General features: G+C 33.4%; 1 protein-coding gene across 1 annotated transcript; it reads right to left on the reverse strand.

Moving 5' to 3' along the window:
• Positions 1-13148: 13148 nt before the first annotated feature.
• Positions 13149-20645, reverse strand: LOC111709274 (endoglucanase E1). Its single transcript, XM_023482898.1, has 8 exons — positions 20449-20645; positions 19521-19787; positions 19111-19254; positions 17724-17957; positions 16813-16889; positions 15300-15388; positions 13970-14070; positions 13149-13376 (listed from the first exon to the last, which is right to left on the reverse strand). The coding sequence occupies exons 1-8, from the start codon at positions 20586-20588 to the stop codon at positions 13310-13312; spliced, it is 1119 nt and encodes a 372-aa protein (XP_023338666.1). The 5' UTR covers positions 20589-20645; the 3' UTR covers positions 13149-13309.
• Between the last annotated feature and the right edge of the window lie 3082 nt (positions 20646-23727).

Genomic DNA, 23727 nt, shown 5'->3' on the forward strand with positions numbered 1-23727 from the left:
CATATACATCTTAGTAGAGGATTGGCTGAATAGACCGAGGAGAATAGTGGCTGATTATCTAAATCAGCTTAGTTACTATCAGTTGCATCTCTTGATTTTTATTCAGGTTTACCTTAGTAGGTTAGTTGCTACTCAGGCTGACACATCTTAGTAGTAGACTGAGGGCAGAATAAATAGATGCTGATGGGGGTGGTGATCTAAATCAACAATGTTATGTTATAATCAGTTTTATAACTAGATTATAATAACAGATTTATCTTTGAAGGTTACTTTAGTCCAGACTCATACAGCTTAGTAGAAGACTGGAATATTTAGGTGGAAGATTGACTAACTGTACATCTAAGTAGAAGACTGGAATATTTAGGTGGAAGATTGACTAACTGTACATCTTAGTAGAAGACTGGAATATTTAGGTGGAAGATTGACTAACTGTACATCTTAGTAGAAGGTTGTTCAACTGTGCTGGCTGATTATCTAAATCAGACAGAGTATTATCAGTTACACAATTAATTTACATTTTCCAATAATACCTTGATAATAACTCTGGTTCACTATCTCTTAGTAGGAGACTTATATCTCTTAGTAGGAGAATTGGGCAGCTTGGTAGAAAGCTGATCAGTAATTAGCTGATTATCTTGGTGATAATTCAAATCTGATACATCTTAGTATAGAACATAGAATCATAGTAGATGATTTAATTGTCCAGGCTGATTATCTAAATCAGCAAATTCAACATATTTGATTAATTCAGTGTTAAATAATACACCTATGTTAAGGTTTCGGCTTAGGGCAGTTTACCAATCTTGGGAAGATTTAAAGGTTTAAAGGTTCACTTTGCAGGAGGTGGAGCATTTTCCCTGTAAATATAAGGGTATAGATCTCTTTTAATTAAAGTCTGGGACACGGCTGTGGAATAAAACATTTACAAATATAAAACAAATTACAGAATATATATCTCTAAAATGGGTTGATAAAATTGGTTTCAGATTTCAGATCTTCGGGTTATCTGTCTTCTGAGTTGGTTACAGATTCACCTAAAATAGTAGCTGTTGAAATAGTTGGTTTTACAGTAAAAGCACAAGAAAGCACAGAGGTTTTGGGATAATCTAAATATATAAATAGATTCTAACAGCCATATAAAAAAGATTTAGGGGCTCCAGCATCATCCCATATCCTTGATTTTGTCAGAGTAGCGTGTTGTAAAATCCTATTTTAAAAGTTTTCAAAAAAATACTGGGTTTTCGGTCGAAATTCTTAACTAAAACATAACATTTAAACAACTTAGAGACTTTTTTATGAAATAAACTCATTTTGGCTGACCCCCCCCCTCCTAATATCCAACTGTGCCCCCCCCNTTTTGAAACCTAACACTCTGTTGTATACTGATCCCCTGAAAGTAAATATACATATATACAATCTGTATTAACATATTATACAATCTGTTTATATATATATTATACTGTATACTATAATACTGTTATACAGTCTATAGAATAAGTTTCTTTCTTCAGAAGATACATTAACGTAAAATAGAGAAACTAGGTTGTTAGATGGTTCTGAATTCAAAGTTAAAAGATAGAATTGGATCACAGAAATATTAAAAGGGATTCAATATATTCCATGTTCCCTATGATTATTTTTAAACGCCGTGGATTTAGGGTTCTTACTGGTTTTGGCTCGCTTTTAAAAACTTTTAATAAAACTTTTAACATTTCAAAACTGTATTTTGTTAAAGTTTGCTTTTATTAAACTTTGCAACAATTTTATTCTAAGAGCAAATAAAAAGGAAAAAAAATATTTTGCAGATATTTCTCTCAGGGCCAACATTTGGCAGTGTGCAAGAAAAACAAATGTTTGAATAAACAATTTTGAAAAGTGCATTAACTTTGATAAACAAACCTAAACGATTAACATGTAACAACCCCAGGCGCACTAAAATATTGATGCAAAGTTACCAATCCTAGAAATAATTCCGTTTATTGTTCAAAACTATTAACATGTATCAACCCTAGGTGCACTAAAATATTGATGCAAAGTTACCAATCCTAGAAATAATTCAGTTCATTGTTCAAATCTATTAACATGTATCAACCCTAGGTGCACTAAAATATTGATGCAAAGTTACCAATCCTAGAAATAATTCAGTTTATTGTTCAAAACTATTAACATGTATCAACCCTAGCTGCACTAAAATATTGATGCAAAGTTACCAATCCTAGAAATAATTCAGTTCATTGTTCAAAACTATCAACATGTATCAACCCTAGGTGCACTAAAATATTGATTTAAAGTTACCAATCTTAGAAATAATTCAGTTTTGCCCATGATTTGTTCAGTGTTAAAATGACTGTACTATTAGCAAATTTAAAGAGTTTGTGACCCTCTATGCAAAGACGACAATGCCCGCGAGGGTTACAGTCCCAGCAAGTACTCGTATACTTACGTAAAAATTGTATAAACCATGAATCATGGTAGGGACAGGGGAGGGGGGCACAAACCATTAACCAGATAAACACCATGTAGAAGATAATTAGGGCCGCATATCAATGTGTTATGTATTACAAGGGATATTAGTTCCAAAATTAACACTTGGCCCATTTCTAACACTGAGTGTTAGATATGGGCCAAATCTGCAAAGTTATCTTTTTCAGGAGTATATATCTTTAAATCCAAGTCGAGTAGAACAAAATTACACCATATATATATATAAAAAAAATGGCTGAAACTATATATTGAAACAGTAAATGTCAATTTTTAACTAAGAATAAGGTGTGAGAATTAGTTTTTGATGATTCTTGATTTCATTTTCGAACATATCCCTATTTTGAAACAATTACCGGATTAATAAAATTATCCTCTGCACATAAACATTATGCAATTGCATAAATTGATAGTTAAAAATGTATAAAAGTATAGTAACAGGAAATTTAAATCTATAATAAAAATATTTTTAAAATTTCACTTTTACAACATTTGACCTAGTTTTATCTCACATAACAAAACTTTTCATTGGCTACAGTGATCGGCGTCCATATCATATTGTTGACGAAATTGCAATTAGCTTCGATTGACTCATCGGTCTCAACAGTTGGTTCGATATTTTATAAATGAGTAGTTCACTCATGACTTAGCAAGTTGCAGACAACCTATAGGAGGCAAGAAACATAAACTAAGGGATGCTTGCAGTTACAGGGAAAATATTTTTTGTTATCAAAATATGTAAAACAGATTAAGTTAAATATACTGAAAAATAAAGAAATCCCCAGGGTTACCAAAAAGGATGAGACTGTTAAGACGACCTAAAACTCGTAAAATATGAAGATCCAAAGGTTTAATTAAGCCTATTGGCCTAATAAAGTTTTTAATGGTTTGTTTGATATGATTTCACAGTTTCAGAGAAACAGTCAATATAACATTCCTTTAGTTGTCTCTTAACCCAATCCCCGCTGGGGTACTTGAAAACCAGGATACGCTGGGGGGGGGTCAATTTGACCCCCCCCCTCTAAATCCCATGTTTTATGTCCAAATATGACAAATGATACATCATTAGAAAGCTCTTGTGCTCTACTTTTAGAATCTGCAAAAAAATTTGCAAATTTGCGAAAATTGAATTTTTTATCGCAAAATCCAGTTTTATAGTAAAAATGTTTGCAAAAAAAATTTGTTCAAAAAATGACAAATTATACATTTTTAAAAAGCCCTTGACCATGCCATTTCAAATATGCAAACATTTTTGCAAAATTTTAAATAACCTAATTTTTAATAAAGAAAAACTAAAAATGTGCAAATTTCCTTTGACAGGTTGTTTGCAAAAAATTTGCAATTTTTTTTTCGCAAAACTTGTGCAATCCGTTTCCTTATGTCATAGGCTTTCCAAAAAGCTAAATTTTATCAAAATCTGACAAGTGAAAGTGGGTCAAAACAAAGATTTAGTTTGCTACAGGCAAAAGCAGTCATTCAGGCAGTGTGCCTGAGGACTCAGGCAGTTAGTATTAAAGCCCGGTTTTAGGCCTAAAGGGAGGGCTTTGGGTATGTAAGAAAAGTCAGAAAATTTCAACAGCCTCAGACCAATACTTTTTGAGTTATGTAAAAAAAACTACAGGGGGGGTCAAATTGACCCCCCCCCCCCCAGCGGGAATAGGGTTAAGTTGCATTCTTTGTGGATAAGGATGTATAAGTTTATTTAAGATTACTAGGCTTAAAGGGCTCTTTGCGCGCTCCTCTTCTTTAACAATTTTTATTTTTTTGTACAAAAGGTTGCTCTTCAAGCCCCCTTTTTATCTTTGTAATTGTAAGATTCTAATTTTCATGGATTTTTCTGCTAAATTCGCGCATTTTTGAAAAATATTAAATGTCGTCAAACTTTCTTCTGTCAAACTTTTTGAAAATTTGATTAGCCATAAACCTGCCCTTGGGTCATGTGAGTAGCCCTAACAAAATTGGGCCCGATTGGTTCTGCCGTTTTGACTTTTGGCGTTTATTGGATGCAAACGTACAAATGGACAGACAGACAAGCAAAGTATATTGTGGACCTGAATACCTGGAATGTGTAAGGTGTCTCGGAGAGGATGGTTTTGGTCCAGTTGCTCGTTGGACTATATGATCAACTCACTGTTGATAGTGTCTACTGTCATTAATGGCCTCAGATCAAAACAATTATCTCAGTTAGTGGCGGGGTACAATGTTAATTTAGCATTTCAGTTTCATCTGTTTCAAGATGGTACAGTTAAGTCTAAGCCTCCCTACTTAACAGACAACAGTGCTGAACACAATAAACAACACCGGGATAATGGAAAAAAATGTCAACAACACAAACATCAAATGTATTTGTTGCAACGGTGACCACAATATCTGTGAATGCCCGATAAAGTCCTGATGGGGTTGCACTTATCAGCATGGATCAATGACTCTTTTCCCACCCGAATTATCAGCTTTATCCAGAGATGAGATTTTAAAAGCTTAAACCCGAGTAAAACCCAGTCTTTGTGTCTGCTTAGATCCAAGTAAAGCTCAAGTCTAGACCCAGGTTTTGGATGGCATTTAGTTTAGTAAGAACCAACCATCTTGGATTTTTCTCTCTTTAAGACTTGAGTCTTCAGCAGCTGATGATCATAGATTTCGTAAAAAATTTTATATTTGTACATTTTAATCTCGGGAATTATTTTTGGTGTCAAAATTTATTAAATATATAAAATGAACATACTATAACAATAATGTAACTACATAAAGTTTGAATTTTTGAAATTTACATCGCCTTGTCACAGCTTATCTGACGGAATTCTGTTTGCTACAGAGAGAAAGCTTGCAAAACAGTCTCCCATTGGTCGAATCTGAACCAATCCTGACTTGGGTTCTATTTAAGCCCGAGTTTGGGTTTCACTCGGGTGTAAGCTTTTAAAATCTCATCTCTGGACACGCTAGGCTCAACTTCAGATGCAATATACCTGTAGAGGAAAAATCCCGCTCTTTAACTGTGTTTTCGACAGCATTTGGATTATTCCAATTCTGTTGCATGCCTTTTGGCATGAATAATGCAGGGGCAGCTTAATGTAACCTTGTCCAGGGACTTGGCTGGAATTAAATTAAATGCAGATAAAACATTTCTTTTCAGAACAGAAGTAAAAAATTTGGGACATCTTGGCTCATAAGATGGATTAAATAATTACCGTAAGATAGCTCAGTGTGCGCTGCCGTCAACTGGCAGAGAATCATCACCATTTTTAGGTTTTGCTAGTCCTAACCCAAGCCAAGCTTCAAAGGGTATTGAACTCTTATCAAGTTTGGGTCCGAACAAGCCTATGCTGAAAATGGTGTTGAACTCTTATTTGGTACAGCTAGGCAAGGCGGAGCTAGACACAGATCAATGCAGAAGAGGGGGGTCTAACTGTACTCTAGGCAAGGCGGAGCTAGACACAGATCAATGCAGAAGAGGGGGGTCTAACTGTACTCTATGCCGAGGTAGAAAGGAGTGTGATCGGCCATGTTGGACCAAAGATAAGACCATTCGTCATCAAGTAGCGATTCGGATAAGTTTCATGGCGGATGTCCTGTTAACTTAGATCAAATTTATTGATTTATCAACTGTTTGTATAGTTTAACCTGTAAACATAGTGTTGTGTACAAACACGTGCTGTTGATCCATCAATCTTGGGCTTTTACTTTAAGGTCCTATTTCAAGTCTATAATATATATAGATGTTCATATTGTCCTGGGTATCTAGCTATGAAAAAGAAAACTGTTATATACACAGTACAAACTTCAGCCACAGTGATCCAAAGGTTGCAAACAGACTTTTGCCAGTAACTTCTTAAAAACTAAAGCGAAAATTAAATTCTTTCTGGCAGTAATATGTACACGTCTAGGGCTCTAAAAAGGTACAGTTGATTTTGTGAGGTAAAATCAAAGACCAAGACGTTTTTTCAAGTTCGTTTGAATGATATTAAATTATAGTTTTTAGTTCTTCCATTGTTCGTTTTTTTTTCTAACCGACACCCTTTTTTACTAAAAATTTCGTTGGTTCAAAAAATCTATGTACAACTCTTATAGTTGCGACACTTTAAAGTCAACCCGGACCAGGTCGTAGAATTGGAATTTGTTATAGCAGTCTATATAGTCTTGAAATGAATGCATCATAATCGTATTGAGATTAATGTTATTCACTGAACCTTACTAACTCAATTACGTATGTTTTGAACTGAAGAATTCTCCAGTATTTATCTAAATGTATTTAATAATTAAAACATGTAAAAAACCATGACAATTCCACTTTATTGGTTCCCAGTGTAACATATACACAATCCAGCATACTGCACACGTAATACTTTATATAATTAAGGTTAGGAATGAATGGAGTGTGAAATAAAGATGCCCTTGGAAAGTCGTCACGTATATTCTGTTTATTGATGGATTCAAAAATGAAGATTTTATGATTATGGAAGACGACAATTCAAACCTTAGTTCAACATAAAAACTTTCACCAATACTTCGTAAAATCCCCTTTGCACGATTTCTAAAAATACAGAGATGAAAAGAACCCATTTTCAAAGATTAAGAGATACAGAATTCAGTTTTTGAAACTGAAGCAAAAATGTCAATACATATCCGGAGATTCCTTGGTAGTGTACAGATTCCATTGAACGTACAGGGTGTCCCAATAAACATGGGAATTCAGTGACGAATTCGATATCGTCTTTTTAATTAATTCTTTGATTTAGTATAGTGATACCTAATCATTAAGCTGTAATCTGTAAGAGTTTCGTCTGCTATGTTCATATTTTGTTTGTTTATGTTTTGACTGAATACGGTTGTACTTAACAAGAAAATTGTAGTATACAAACAGACAGAGTAAACTTGTCCGTCTTGCGGAGACATTATAGACACATCTTTACAGCCTTTTCATAAAATAAACTATAGCAGACATAATAATATTACGGCATTAAAATTAAGTATTACAATGCTAATTCATAACAAAGACGATATCGAATTCGTCACTGAATTCCCATGTTTTTGGGACACCCTGTAACACTCTCCATTAAACGCTACTATATCTTAAGGTCAGAGTACTGCAGATTAATGCAGNGGGGGGGTGATACATATATTAACTCGAGTTAATTACTTACGTCGTACGATCGTACAGGCATAACATCTGAATTTATAGGATACGACTTGAAAATCGTCTTCGATTTTTGGTAATTGATAAATAAGAAAGAGTGATGAACTAAAGCTTTAAAAGTCATGCAGTGAGTCTTAACTTTAGAGCCCACTTTACATTAAATATAGATTTTTTCGTATGTTCTACAGTTAAACCTTAAATGAGTCATACATCGAAAGTATTTATCAAATGTCGGCTTGACAATGGGTTTTATAGAGAGCGTTCCGTATCATATTAGATTATCTCCAATCTTCAACACCAAAATACGCACATAATACTTGAAAAATCTAGCATTTTCGTCCAAAAAAATTCAAAATGATTCATTCTTTTTAAATTTTCTGATTTGTCCCCCAAATCGTAATAAACAAATAGCCATGAATATGCGGGAACAGTTTTAAAGAGCTCCATATAATCATTTAATAAAAAAGCTAAATATCTGCAATATTCCATTATCAGAAAGTGAAGAATACGACATTTGTTAAATTCTTTCGATGTAATGCTTATTTAGGGTTTAAATGTATGTAAATTTTTTGTTGGGCTATTTTTTTTTTTTTATATAAGTAAAAAAGGTATTTTACGCTATTTTTGAAGATTTTTTTTAATAAGAGAACAAAATATGACTGCAAATATTTCGTCACAGACAGGACGCTGCACGCACAGGGTGTCCCAATAAACATGGAAATTGAGTGACGACTTGAATATCGTCTTTGATTTCCGCTAATTGATAATTGACATAAAGTGCATCAAAAAAGATCGAACGTCTAATGAGCTTATCAAAATGTGGTCTACCTTCTTTGTATCTTAAAAATTGACGGAGATATTAAACATTTGAACAGTTTTGTTGATTTTAATTAACTGGTATCTGGTTTTGAAAGTGAAAACATGTTAGACCACAATTTGGAAATCCCAATACCAGTAGTTTTCGGTGTTAAATGTTTTAATTGTGATACTACAAAATTATATTTAGAAGACAATATAGAAGTCGTCAATTAATACCCATGTTTAGAACACCCTGTACTCTGTAGTTTACGTGGTCTTTTGAGCTTTCCATAATGTGGTTTTCCTTCTTTGTATACTTCAAGAAATCGGGATATATGCTTTATACAGATATAATTTGTCTATCGAAAACAAAACAATAATGATGAAATAATGTCCCACTAAACATGATAAAAAAACGATCGTCTTTGGTCTTTCATAACTAAACAATTGCAAGACAATGTGCTTTTCCTTCTTTTGAATTTAAAAGATGGTTTTGTTTATTAAATAAAAACAAAAGGTGAATTGTACATAATTGCTAGGACATACAAGGAATCATGTTCACGAATAAATGCTGAAATCTCAAGAAGACGACAACATGTTATTCTCTAAATGTCCTGAAATGTTTACTGCTGAAAACTATATCTAGTTCTTTAGTGCTGAATATAAAACTAGAAAAGGATGTGTGAAATAAAGATGCCCTTGGAAAGTCGTCACGAGACTTGGGAGGAAATATTATTTTATCTATTCTATTATATTTTTCTCCTTTATTCTCTATTCTATTTTATTCTTCTCCTTTAAACCATATTCTATTCTATTCTTATCCTTCACCCTCTATTTTATTCTTATCTTTTACCTTCCATTCTATTCTTATCCTTTACCATATTCTATTCTATTCTTATCCTCTACCTTCTATTCTATTCTTATCCTTTACCTTCCATTTCCCTCCATTTTATTCTTATCATCTAACTTCTATTATATTCTTGTCCTCTACCTTCTATTCTCATGCTCTACTCTTTCCTTTTTTCTAATCTAATTCTTCTCCTCTACCCTATATTCTATTTTATTCTGTTCTTCTCCCCTACCCTCTGTTCTATTCTATTTTATTCTTATCTTTCTTCCACACTTTATTCTATTCTACTCATCTCCTCTTCCCCATATACTATTCTATTCTTCTCCTCTACTCTCTATTCTGCATCTATTAAGAATCTAACTAACTATCTAGCTATTCTCCTGGTTAATAAAGAAATATATTCCGTAACTTATATGAAATATCCCGCATAATTTACCAATATTCATTCTCTAAATATCCAATATTTCAACATATTTCCATAAAAAAGCCGGGAAACGGGGTTATGACAACTTTACTCCGAGTTGTGTCCCCAGATGTTGCAGTTTAGGAAGGGGTTGGAGCAGGGTTGTATTTTAGGAAGGGGTTGGAGCAGGGTCGTATTTTAGGAAGGGGTTGGAGCAGGATTGTAGTTAAGGAAGGGGTTGGAGCAGGGTTGTAGTTTAGAAGGGGGTTGGAGCAGGGTTGTGGTTCAGCAAGGGGTTGGAGTAGGGTTGCAGTTTAGGAAGGGGTTGTAGTTGGGTTGTGGTTTAGGAAGGGATTGGAGCAGGATTCTAGTTTAGGAGGTGTTGGAACAGGGTTGTAGTTTAGGAAGAGGTTGGAGCAGGGTTTCAGCTTAGGAAGGGGTTGGAGCAGGGTTTAGTTTAGGAAGAGGTTGGAACAGGGTTGTAGTTTAGGAGGGGGTTGGAGCATGGTTGCAGTTTAGGAAGGGGTTGGAGCATGGTTGCAGTTTAGGAAGGGGTTGGAGCAGGGTTGTAGTTTAGGAAGGGGTTGGAGCATGGTTGCAGTTTAGGAAGGGATTTGAGCAAGATTGTAGTTTAGGAAGGGGTTGGAGCAGGTTTGTAGTTTAGGAGGGGGTTGGAGTAGGGTTGTAGTTTAGGAAGGGGTTGGAGCAGGGTTGTAGTTTAGGAAGGGGTTGGAGCAGGGTTTTAGTTTAGGAAAGGGTTGGAGCAGGGTTGTGGTTTAGGAAGGGGTTGGAGCAGGGTTGCAAATTAGGAAGGGGTTGGAGCAGGGTTGCAGTTTAGGAAGGGGTTGGAGCAGGGTTGGGGGATTCTCAAGGGTTTAGATGTAAACAAAGTTCTTTTTGGGAAAGGTAGATTTTTTATATCTGGACCAACTCTGGATATTTCAAGGGTTGTAATCCCTTTCTGCTCCCCTTCAGAAAATACTTTTTGTTTGGGTGGGAGGTGGGGGGGGAGGGGGTGTAACTGATAAGTATATAGAAGATATGGTCGAGAGGCACTCAACATATCATAAGTTCTTTGTCTGGTTAGTTTTAGGGAAATGGGGGTGGACCCCCCCATCAAGGGGAGGGGGGGAATGACACCCCCGCACTTCAACTCGTACACGCAATATACATCATCGTAACCACATTACTCCCCACAATATCTACAATTATATCATGTTGTATTTATATTGTAATAATACATATAAATCTATCAGGATATAGACTCAAGCTAGATATATTCAATTAGAACATACAGATCTACAGGGGGGCGAGGGGTAATTCGGGGTTTAGAATAACATGCTATTTTTTCAAAGCACAATTTACTGAATTTTGTTTCCAATAATAGGTTAAATTATTGACGGTCGAGATTTTTATATAATTGTTCACGATGAAAAGTTTAGTACTTTCCGCTAACTAACTTTTCTAATTATGTATTTTTTTGTCAACATGAAAAAAATTTATGAAAAGTTAATTTTATTGTTGAATATCTACACACTAATCATGTTTTCAAGAATTCTTTCATTTAATATTTACTATTGCGTAATTGTGAATATTAATTGACATGAATGCTTCTTGTTATTATTGAGGGTAGGTGGATAGAGAAAGAAGGTTAGAAGACTGGGAAGGTTGATTAAAGTACGCAAGCGAAGGATAAGAAAAGGAATGAGTAAAGAAAAGGAGAAGAGGGTTAAACTAGACGGAGAAAAGGAGGGGATAGAACGGAAAAGTGAATGAAAGTTGGACTAAATAGGACGGAGAAGGGATTAGGGTTAGATTAGGACCGAGAATTGAGTTGGATGGGATAAGGACGAAGAAGGGGATGTGAGTTGGGTTTGATAAGACAGAAAACTTATGTTGGGTTGGATTAGGACGGAAAAGGGAGTTGGGTTGAACTTTGACTATGACTAATTGAAAGGGATAGGAGTTGGGTTGGATTAGGACGGAGAAGGGGATGGGAGTTTTGTTGGATTAGAACAGAGATGGAAATGGGAACGTTGTAGGATTAAAACGGATAAGTGAGTAGGTTGGATTAGAACGGAGAAATATATAGGTTGGATTAGAAAGAAGAAGTGGGAAGGTTGGATTAGAACGGAGAAGTGAGTTGATTGGATTAGAACAGAGAAATATTTAGGTCGGATTAGACAGGAGAAGTGGGTATGTTGGATTAGAACGGAGAAGTGAGAAGATTGGATTAGAACTGAGAAATGTATAGGTCGGATCAGACAGGAGAAGTGGGTATGTTGGATTAGAACGGAGAAGTGAGTAGGTTGGATTAGAACAGAGAAATGTATAGGTGGATTAGACAGGAGAAGTGGGAAGGTTGGATTAGAACGGAGAAATGAGAAGATAGGATTAGAACTGAGAAGTGAGTGGGTTGGATTAAGAGGAAGGGGATCGGAATTTGGCTGGACTTGGATTATGACTGATTAATTAGTTGGGTTAGATATTTGGTAAAAGAAGAAGATTGGAGTTGGGTTGAAGAGGACTGAGCAAGGGAATGGGGGTTGGGTTGGATTATGACGGCCGGAGCAAGGGGATGGGATGGATTGTAGAGAAGAACGGAAACCATCCAACATGTATCTTGACAAGAGTAAACATGAACAGATGATGGATCTGAACCTAGTAAAAGGTAACTAGCTGCAATGGTTCAGGGGAATAAGGGAACTCCATCTATCTTTGCTATTATATATCTTATATTTTATATATATTATTTTATAAAGAAAACATATGTTTTTTCCTCCTAGACGTAAAGAATCTTATTATGGAAATATTTGTTGGATCATCAAGCTTTTTTTTTTAAAAATCTACTTTTTTAAAATCTGTTACACATATCACAACTTGTATCAAATAGAATTCAGAGTTTTACTCATAATTATTTATTTTATGCGTTTCTCTTTAACTCTCGAGTAAAAAAATTTAACTATTGTGATTTTAAATGGCTGTGAACATAAAGAGGTGTGCGTATAAGGTGTGTGTATGTGTGTTAGAAAAATGAAAGATTGTACCCAATGTGAGAATTATACAGAACATTCTAGATTTTGTGAATTAATCTTGGCTGTTTTCTCCCCGGCCACCCTGCCAATATCAGGCAAATATAAATCAGTTTCCGAACCCTTCAAACCAAATATGTTTTAGCAAACTCTTATTTTCAACCATCGAATTCCTTCTAGGTTTTGCTGCTTACAGTGGTAACCAAAAAACAGTGGAATTTTCGTCGTCTTCTTTCAGTGATTAAATTTCGCTATAGGGTTTTAAAATTTGCCATTGAACGAAATATTAAAAAGTGCCCAGAACAATTCTAGAGATATAAACATGTCAACACAGAATAATAATATCTTCATGCAGAATTAACCAAGGTTTATGATGATTAACATCGAAGTTTTGGATTTCTGTGAAAACAAAATGTAAAGTTTGCCCAGCTTAAACAAATAAAAAACAGACGATTTAAGTTGGTGGAAAATTGATATATTTAAACAAGTAAGAATAAAAAATATAATTCTATACGTAATAGCTTATAGGCATAATTTTTACCATAATTTAAAAAACTTTGAAGAATAATTTAAAAAATCTTTAAATCTCAAATATATCTTATAGTTAGATCAATTTATTTCTTGGTTAGGTCTCCTAGAATTGGGATAATACTCTGCAGCTGCTCTAACTTCCAGGGATGCCTTAATATCGAAATTTCATAAAAAATCAGCTTTTTTATATATTTTAAAATTTTTATTTTTATATATTTTTATACAAAAAATATTTGTAAACTTATCTTAAAAGGGGACTAATAGAATCGCTTCAAATATTTTTTAATATTTATGAAATTGTATGGCACTATTTTGAAAAAGCTCCAAGCGGCTTTTTATTACATTAATGTCTTAAAGATGAATATTTTTAGTTCCCCCCTTTAAACATAATAAAACAGAGATAGAAAGGAATTGAGTTCTTGTAACAAACTCTAATATTCTAAGCCCTATATCTTTGAAACCCAATGTTGTGGATCTTAGATATTTCAAAATTTGAATTCTGTTAGATCACATATTCTAAGTTTAAAATAATAGAGTTCGTGATAAAGACTCAATTCCTTCATGAATGAGTAAGAAGAACTAGGTAACAATTGTTAGATTTTATGTTCTTTCTGCAGTTCTTTAGACGCTACAAGATGGATCAAAATTACAGAACCTGACATCCAACCCTCACATTATTTTAACCAGTCGTTGAACTTAGTATTTAAACTAAACCACAGAATTCATAATTATCCAACTCCTACCTAATAGTTGAATAATCTGACTCCAGTATCCCATATGATTCTTCTTCTCCTGGGTACTTGTATCCGTCTATACTCCAGTAGGCCCAGTCATGATCAGTTTCCTGATACAATTCATGAAATAAAGAGACTATGCGCGTAATATCAAGTAATCCTTTATGTTAAGATTGCAATGTCTGATTCCCAACGGTTCACTTAAAAGCTTTGTCTGATCAAGTATTAATTAGATATTAATGTTTATAGTTTTGAAAACTGATTATTTTTATTGTGATTTCTCCACAAAAATGATTTGCATTTTTAGAACAAGAAATCATATAATAATGATCAGAAAAATCCATAAAAACAATAATATCTTCACCATTATTAATCAGATAATCAGAAGAAGGTTTCAAGTTGTCAATCGTGTAATCCATCTTAATATGCTTGCAATCCCTTTGAGTTTTATTTGTAACCTTTAAGCTTTAATGAACCATGATAAAAGAGGAATATTGATGATCGCGCATCCCAGACACGTCTAACAATTGGCAGTCTTTATTAATGCATGGAAAACTTTTCCATTTTTATTTCACTTTTTTTATTTTATGGATCATGTTTCTGGGATATTGAAGTGTTAATTGTTTTCATTTAATCTTTCTTTAAAACGGAATGTATGGTGGTTTAACTGAATTTGTAGTATTGTGGACAATTTTCAGGATTCATTTGAGACATATAAAACGTTTCCATGACGTATATTTTTTCGGAGTTTGAGCACATACTATAGCATTTTTACTATATTTTTTGTCGTCGTTATTTAATAATTTTAAAAAACCGATTCTGAAAACGTACCTACCCAAATTCATGATTTTAAAAGTCGACTTTGCACTCAAACTCAGTTATTAAACATCGTGGAAACGTTTATATGTTTAAATGAATCCTAAAAAAATGTTTACAATACTGCATACTCAATTCAACCTCCATACATTGCCGGTCACTCCCTTTCCAAAGGAATTGAGTTTTTGTCACAAACTCTGATTTTCTTATCCCTATATCTTTGCATTTGAATGTCGGAAACCTTAGATATTTCAAACTATGAATCATTTTAGATCAAATAAAAATAGTTTTAGAAAAACAAAGGTTTACACTATTAGTTTGAAAAGATATGGCGATTGTAGAATCATAATTTGTGGCAAAAACTCAGTTCCTTTGCCCCTCTTCCGAAGGATATTGATAAGATATCAACCTCACTTATATGCATCAATGTTAATTCTTTTTTACAAATATCATGAAAAATGTGAAATGGAATTAAAACCAATACAAAGATATCCTTAAATGTTAGAAATGATGAAACACCAACCTGAAGAAATTGTACAATATGCTGCCATTTCTCACTGTTGCTTCCTGTACCAAACTCTCCCATCCAATATGGAGCAGAGTAGTTGAATCCTGTGATTAGAAATATTCAAGCATTGAAAGTTTAATCAGAACATCAACAGAGAAATTGAAACTTTTTTTCTAATCTCTACATATTCTTCCAGACAGATTAATAACAATACAGATACAGGGTGTACCAAAAAACATGGGAATTCAGTGACGAATTCGATATCGTCTTTGTTATGAATTAGCATTGTAATACCTAATTTCAAAAGCCATAATATTATTATGTCTGCTAGAGTTTATTTTATGAAAAGGATAAAAGACTGCAAAGATGTGTCTATAATGTCTCCGCAAGATGAACAGTGAAGACGGACAAGTTTACTCTGTTTGTATACTGCAATTTTCTTGTGTTACTAAGTACAACCGTATGCAGTCAAAACATAAACAAACAAAATGTGAACGTAGCAGACGAAACTCTTACAGATTACAGCTTTCTCAGAAGGTATCACCATACTAAATCAAAGAATTATTTGAAAAGACGATATCGAATTCGTCACTGAATTCCCATGTTTATTGGGAAACCCTGTAGAACACTAGATGTCGTCTTCTCAAGATTTATGGATTTTTCGTTCACAATAACCCTGAGACAGAAGTCCAGAGGAGTTACGCGCATGCTGCGTTGAATTACAAAACAGAGAGAGAGAGCATGCGAGTAACTCCTTTGGCCTTTGCCACAGGTTTATTATAGAACGAAAAACCCCTAAATCTTGAAAAGACGACATCTAGTGTTCTATCTGTATTGTTATTAATCTTTGCGTCAAGTACAATGTCGTGATCTTAGATATTTAAAATTCTTTTACATAAATTATATAATAGGTTTAAAATATCTATGTTTGCAAAAATATATATATAGGTTTTAGAAAATTTGAGTTTTCGGGAAAAACTCAGTTCCTTCCTTAGTGGTCATTTTTATAAAGCAACTGTAAAAGCAAATGTAAAGTATTGGAGTGCAATCGGAGACGAAATATAATCGGAGACCCCGATTCCTATATCAACGGAGACCCCGATTCCTATATCAACGGAGACCGGCCGAAACATTTATCGGAGTATAAAGTATAAATCACTAGATTTTAGTATTCAAAACTTAATTAGCAAAATTCTTATAGATTTTTACATGAGAACTTGCAACCTTTTGGAATAGTATAAAAAAGTTTTACAAAAAAACAGATATCGTTAAAGTGTTAAAGAAAATATTAAAAAATACCTGCGTCTGCTACAAAACAGATATTGTTAAAGTATTAAAGAAAATATTAAAAAATACCTGCGTCTGCTACAAAACAGATATTGTTAAAGGATTAAAGAAAATATTAAAAGAATACCTGCGTCTGCTACAAAACAGATATTGTAAAGTATTAAAGAAAATATTAAAAAATACCTGCGTCTGCTGCAAAACAGATATTGTTAAAGTATTAAAGAAAATATTAAAAAGTTACCTGCGTCTGCTACAAAAGTCTGCATTGTGTGCATGGTTAATTTAAATAAATCATACGGAAGATCAGAGATGATTGGACTAAAACAATAATATAAACAATTACAAGATATATACAAGAGACCAATAAAACTCACTATAGCTTCAGTAGAAGTAAATATTTCCATTTAGTGTCAGCGCCGATTTAAGGATTTATCTCTAATATGATGATGAGATAGATGTTACCGTCATGCAATTTCTACTGGTTCAGAATAGACACCAAGCACATGACTGAACTCTGATTGGATCAGGCGCTAATGGACTAGGCATACAAGTGTGCGAGGTGGGGAAGACTTTACTGCAGATTTTACTTTTGTACATGACCACTTTTTCAACAATTTTTAATTAAATTAGTATTTATTTAGGGTTTGGTTAGGTTAAGACACTTTCTGGGCCGAGCACTGCGGCTAGGACAGGCTAGGGGGCCGAGCGCTGCGGCCACGGGTTAGGTTAAGTTATGACACTTTCTTTTATTTAGGGAGGTTAGGTTGAGCGCTGCGGCTAGGATTCAATCTCGATCTACAAATGTCATCCCCCCTTAATCATGCTTTTAATTAAGCGCGGCAGTGAAGTCTTCCCCACCTCGCACACTCGAAGGTTGGAGTTCAGCGTCTGCCTACAAGAGTGAACTGTAGAATAGGTAGACGAAAAATATAGAGATATAGCAATTGTGAAAAAGACGCAGACTTATTTCACGTTAAAAGTTGATGTTCAAGCAACTGGTGAAACTATTTGCTTTATAACAACATCAAATACACAAGGGTTTGCTTGAATATCGTCTTCTTATTCTACAGTTTTATGGGTCTAACTGTGTACAAGCGAAGAGCTTTATTTTATAGAAGATGGAAGAAAATGAAAGAGAAAGTAAGCATTGACCTGAAAGGATAAATATGCCCTGAATAGACCAGCTTGCTAGGATTTGTCAGTTCAACCTTCTTAGTTAGAGCTCCGATCAGGTTTCCAGCGGAGAGGATTCCTTCAACAAATATGAGAATATCAGGATTGATCTCCAAGATCCGGTTCCCGATCACTTGAGCTTCTGCTGCCCAATCATTGAAATCTCCATTCCCCCAGGCAGCTAGAACTCCATTGGCTGGTCGTAATTCATTTCTGAATAACATACAACGTAAGTACGAGCCGATCCAATTATTGCCCCCCGGCCCCCCCCCCACACCACTCTAAAAATTGTAAGATCCGTGCCGGTACAACACTTTCTGCATTCAGTCGTACTCTCCAGTCTGACTACCAAGGGTCGAGTCGACCCATCTCGTGTTATGCAACAAATGCAGACTTCCATGCTTTTTAAGAAATTGAGAAACTATATATTTAGTTTATAATTTAAATGTATAGACTGGAAATGTGTCACAACTCTAGAAAATGTAATTAGTTTGACTAACAAGTTATCAACAATATAATATGTTCACAGTTTAAAGCAAAACTATTAATAATATGTGACGTACAAATCAGAGAGATCGTCGCCTGTTATGTTAAAGAACATGACAAAAGATGACTTGGAAGAACGCCATTTCTAAACCCTTATATCATTGCAACCCAGGATTGTATGATAACTCGATATTTCAAACTTTGACTTTAGATTTAGCAGAATTCATAGTTTGATACGATATCAGGTTATATGAGACTGTTAAAATTAATTCGAAATATAAGGAAGACGATTTTTCCGACTCAAATGCCCCAGCCTTTTCTCTAGATGTATGTGTACTCAAATCCATTTCCTCCTCATGTAGTGCCCACATGTCGAATCTCCGCTCATCCCAGCTCCCTCCCGGTATTCAGTCAGGTTTAGAGAGTAGAGCCGGTAACAGCTCCAACACAGGGAGCCTCTTGACTCCTTTATGATGATGACGCAGATACTCAGATAGCAGCAGACGCTCTTACCCGAAGGGTTCCCAGTTCATCATGCATTCCAGAGACAACATAATCGCTCATAGCCAGCATGACAAGCTGCGATCTCTGCCTACTAGGTTGGATAAGTCCTGTTGTTCAAGATCCTGTTGATCTGCTTCACCAACATGAAGATCTACATCACTCCCATGAAGTACCCACACATTCATCATTAATTCCTTTGTTAATTTCTAAATCAACCAATTTTAACTCCGCCTTAAATGCAAATATTTCAAAACACTTTCGTTTTAAATAAATGTTAGAAATATCCATTTTAGATCTCTTTATTTTATTATAGTGACTTTTCAAGTCAACAGAGACATATATACTTGAATAAATTCAGGATTAAAACACTGTTTACCTTAGATCCATTCCAACAACAAGAGGATTGTCTAGATATCTTAAAACTATTTGAAGAAGTCCTTCTTCAAACATAGCAGTTGGATATTCATCAGTAAACCATAATCCTTCACCATCAGAGGAGGAGCAACACCACATAGCAGTGCTAAATTAAACGAAAATAATAAAAAAACAGAACATGATATCCACTCTGATTTTTCAATCCTTTTATTTTTGCAACCTGATTTTTTAGACCATTGATATTTAATTTAAGACTTTGAACTTTATTAGATTAATTAGTCAACGTTTGATATATCATTTACACAATATGGTTGCAAAGATAAAAGAGATTAAACATTTGAATTTGTGGTAAAGACTTAATTCCTTTATTCAACCCAAAAGAAAATTTTAGTTTGTAAAATTGGCAAATACCTCATATGATTGTTTAGAATAATAAGAAGACCATGGTCAGTAAGTGACTCAACAGTTTTATCAAATATCTCCATTGCAGTTTTCCCGATAAGATCTGGGTTTGCAACCAGCCTGTTGTCAGGTACTACAGGATTAAGGAAGAGGGTATCCAAGGCAAACGGAAGACGAACGCAATTAAATCCAAGTTCAGCTATTTTAGCCGAAATAAAATCCATAGTTTGAGCATCAAGTCCATTCACTACCATATCCTCCATGTGGGCTCCATACCTAGTTATTTATTCTTTACTAGGCTTTGCATGAGGGCGCTTCGCGCCCATTTTCTTTTTCAACTTTTAATTGTGGCTTTATCTGTGAGCATCTTCTCTTTGTACAGTATAAAACAAAAACAAAAAAAGTTTGCGGATTTCATAATATTTTTCCGCGCATTTTTAAAATTTTACAAAAATAAAAAAAATTTTGAACACCAATTTTTAAAGTTTTGATCATTCATAAACCTTCCATGGGGTCACGTGAGGTCCCACACAAAATTTGGGCCCGATCGGTTCAGCCGTTTTGAAGTTTATTGAATTCAAACAAACAGACAAACACCCAAACACCAACATGATACCATAGTTAACTATGTATTTTTATCAAGAATTTAATATTGTGGTGGTTTCTCTTTGTCACTTTTTATTAACTTTCGGTGTGATCATTTATCTTACAATCTTCATGGCACTTAACAGATAGATACTAATATTTACTTATATATGAAATAAATTAAAATTTTCATTAGCTAACAATACAATTAACTAAATTCAAGATAAAAACCTTGTAATTTTTTTTCAAGAAATATTTAAATAAAATGTGGAATAGTACTGCGAAGGCAACACCCAAAAAGATTCATATTATTTGATTGTTATATATTTTCTATAGTAGAAATCAGTCCTACCAGTTGACACATGCAAGTTTTACACGAGCTCCTGTAGAATCCATAACAACCATACGATTACCAATCCGTCCTGATTCCAAGGGGAAATTTATGGAGCTCGCCGCCACACATATTGTCACCAAAATATATATGTTTCTCATTTTCACAAATTCAATTTTTTCATGAAGTTTTCATGAACTGAGGAGTTAATTTTTATCTTCTTACGTAAACACAAGAGATAAAAATAATTTTCATGATTATTTGCTGATTATTATAGAGTTTTCTGTCATATCAATAATATGTTTGCTTTAGATGAAAATACTTATAATTAGAAAATATTTTAGTTAATATATATGTATTTTAAAAATAATTTAAAAAAATTAATAATGGTGGATTGAGATTTTCTGAAGTTTTTTAGGGAAAATGTAGAAAAATTGCGAGTGTTTTCTAAAAACAAATGTTCGTAAGTTTCAATAAAAAAGAAACGTTTTTTCCATCGTTTTTAAAAACAATGCCTATTCCTACCTTTAAGCTAATATGAAGAAAAAATTTGAATTTTGCAAAATCATTCTTTGAAGTTGAAGCTGCCATTAATTTTCAGTCTTGAAACAATTTAGAAATTAGAATTAATTGACATTTTATAAAAAATATTTTGTCATCAGTTAAAGCTACTTCATCAAACTTGATTAATAGTATTTCAGCTTATTTTCAAAACCAGTTTTACTTTAGTAAATAAACATAATATAAAAATGATTTTTTACATAAGTTAAGCTTATAGTCGTATGACAATAATTTAGATTCTACTTACAGATTGCTTTAAAAACAAGTTCATTATTAAACTTTTAGGACAGTTTTGAAACATTCATTTATTAGGCAGAAAAATTTTAAATACATATATTAGGAAAGGTAAAAAAAGAACTCCTTTAAGCTGAAGTTTGACTAATTTAAATGCGATCTCTTCTGTAAAATGAAAAAAGTACATATAGTTAAAGCTAAAAAAAGTTCTATTAGTTTATTATCTGTTAAATGAATGGCACTGTAAAGTTTGTTGACAATACCTTTAAGAATTGATTAGCTTAGTTTATTAGATTAAACCCGATAATAATATAAATTGTATTATTGACTATAAAGTGAATAGGACTGAATTGTAAAGATACAAAAAGCAGGGGAAATTACAAAAACTTATTTGATAAAAATGATTATAATAATGATGATAATTCATTGAAGAGGTATTAATCAATACATCGTAAGTATTTATAAAGGTTGGGTTAAGAACAGCGTATGCTCAGTATACGGACTGGAGTGTTGGTATACTTTGCATTATGAAGTTTATACTTCAATGTATTCTTCTGATAATTACTCAAGGCAAGAAAAAATGATAATTTTATATATTATAGTATTTATATTTTTTCTGATTGCAAAAGTGGTGTTCATTTGATCTAGTAGCAGAAACTAGAATTGAAAATTTTAAAAGATGTAAGTTGTTAAAGGGACAGACTGGCTATGTAAGGTAGTTGAACTGAGTATGCAGTGGTGTGGACAAATTCTTTAGGATTCATTTGGGACATAAAAAAACTTTTGAAAGATCTGTAAATCCTGAGTTTGAGCGCAAAGTCGACGTTCAAAATCGTACTTTTTGAGTGGATACGTTTTCAGAATTGTTATTTTTTTAAAATTATTAAATAACGACGACATAAAATAAGTAATCTTGTTCTATTGCTAGTTTATGTTTTCTCATTATTCGATCTAGTTTCTCATTATTCACAAAGATTTTCTGCAGATTTTCTGGAATTATTATTGAAAAGACGACATTTGTAGAATTTGTAGAAAACTGCGAATAAATTCGTAGAAAATAAGAAATTCAATATAATGATGAAAACAAAATAATTGATTCTAGCATTAATTTTTTGATAAACTTCTTCAGAGAAATATGTTCCTAACCATCTAATTAGTTTACTGTATAATTTTTACTCTATTTTTTTGTCGTCGTTATTTAATAATTTAAAAAAAAACGATTCTGAAAAAACTATGCACTCAAACTCAGTAAATATACATCGTGGAAAAGTTTTATATGTCTCAAATGAATCCTAAAGAATTTGTCCACACCACTGCATACTCAGTTTAACTACCTTACATAGCCTATCTGTCCCTTTAATGAGATGCGGTTAACCCAATATTGCTAGGTGTACTTGGAGACAGGATTGTATCTTTTCAAGAGAATGGATTCATTGGGACAAGGTAGTTTTCACATTTCAAATTTTGAGAATATTTTTGGAAGAAATGAAATAAGAATTCCTGTTTTCCAAAAAAAATTTTACTATGCTAAATTTAAAATGTCTAGGTGATTTATTATTTTCGTCACTGTTTAAATTTTTTACAAATCTATATATAAATTTGGCTTGTCTGTCTGTCTGTCTGTCTGTCTGTTTGTTTGTATCCAATAAACGTCAAAACGGCTGAACCGATCGGGCCCAAATTTTTTGTGGGACATCTAGGGACTCCAGCGAAGGTTTATGAATCATCAAAATTTCAAATATTTGTCTCCATCAAAATTCGATCGTCATTAAATCTTTTTAAATTTTGAAAATCCGCGAAATTTTTTGTGAAAATCCGCGAATTATTTTTGTTTTGTTTTACGATGTACACAAAGAGAACATGTTCACAATTAATTTAGGAGATGGTCGCGCCCTCTAAGGCTAGAAAGAAGGGCGCGAAGCGCCTTGAATTTCTAGTATTCATAAATAATTGTAAGGTTACTTTCTTATAACGGCGTTTCTAGCAATTGTATCTGCAGCAAATTTTGAAGGATTTTTTTGTGAGTTTATTCATTGAGATACTATTTACGTAAAGAGATAAGCTTCGTTTTTATTCGTTTTTGAGATTCTGAGAAAAAAATGGTAAAATCTTTTAATAAATTTTGTTGGTTTGCTAGAAGCTTATTTTTCAGGGAAAAAAATGTTTACAATGCATTAAAAGCAAACTTGTAAAGCCTACATTTTACAAGTTAAAAACTTACTCATGATCTGGAAACAACATTTTATAGTACCCACTATTTAAAGATTTGCATTGTCGCTTCACAATGGTCCTCTTTGTTAAGATAAATGAAAAGGGGTATAGGCTGAAGCCTTAAAAATTCTGTTGATCGCGACAGATATTTGTTCTATCTGATGTCTCTTTTCATTAAATACGGAAAGAATCTAAAAAGTACGATAACCCACAGAATTTAGAGATGTCAACGATAGTGTAACGTAACGTAAAATGTACGTTTTTGTACGTTACGTTACAATAATGTGTAACGTT

Source organism: Eurytemora carolleeae, unplaced genomic scaffold (assembly GCF_000591075.1).
Source record: "Eurytemora carolleeae unplaced genomic scaffold, Eaff_2.0 scaffold917, whole genome shotgun sequence".
Taxonomy (NCBI): domain Eukaryota; kingdom Metazoa; phylum Arthropoda; class Copepoda; order Calanoida; family Temoridae; genus Eurytemora; species Eurytemora carolleeae.

Bases quoted from the DNA above. Each gene is read 5' to 3' on its own strand.
- LOC111709274 (XM_023482898.1), bottom strand. From the start codon at position 20,588: ATGAGAAACATATATATTTTGGTGACAATATGTGTGGCGGCGAGCTCC. The intron at 16,890-17,723 runs GTCAATGCTTAC...TTATTGTTTTAG, and splicing joins GGGCATATTTATCCTTTCAG to TCCAATCATCTCTGATCTTC. The intron at 14,071-15,299 runs GTTGGTGTTTCA...GAATTGTATCAG, and splicing joins ATATTGTACAATTTCTTCAG to GAAACTGATCATGACTGGGC.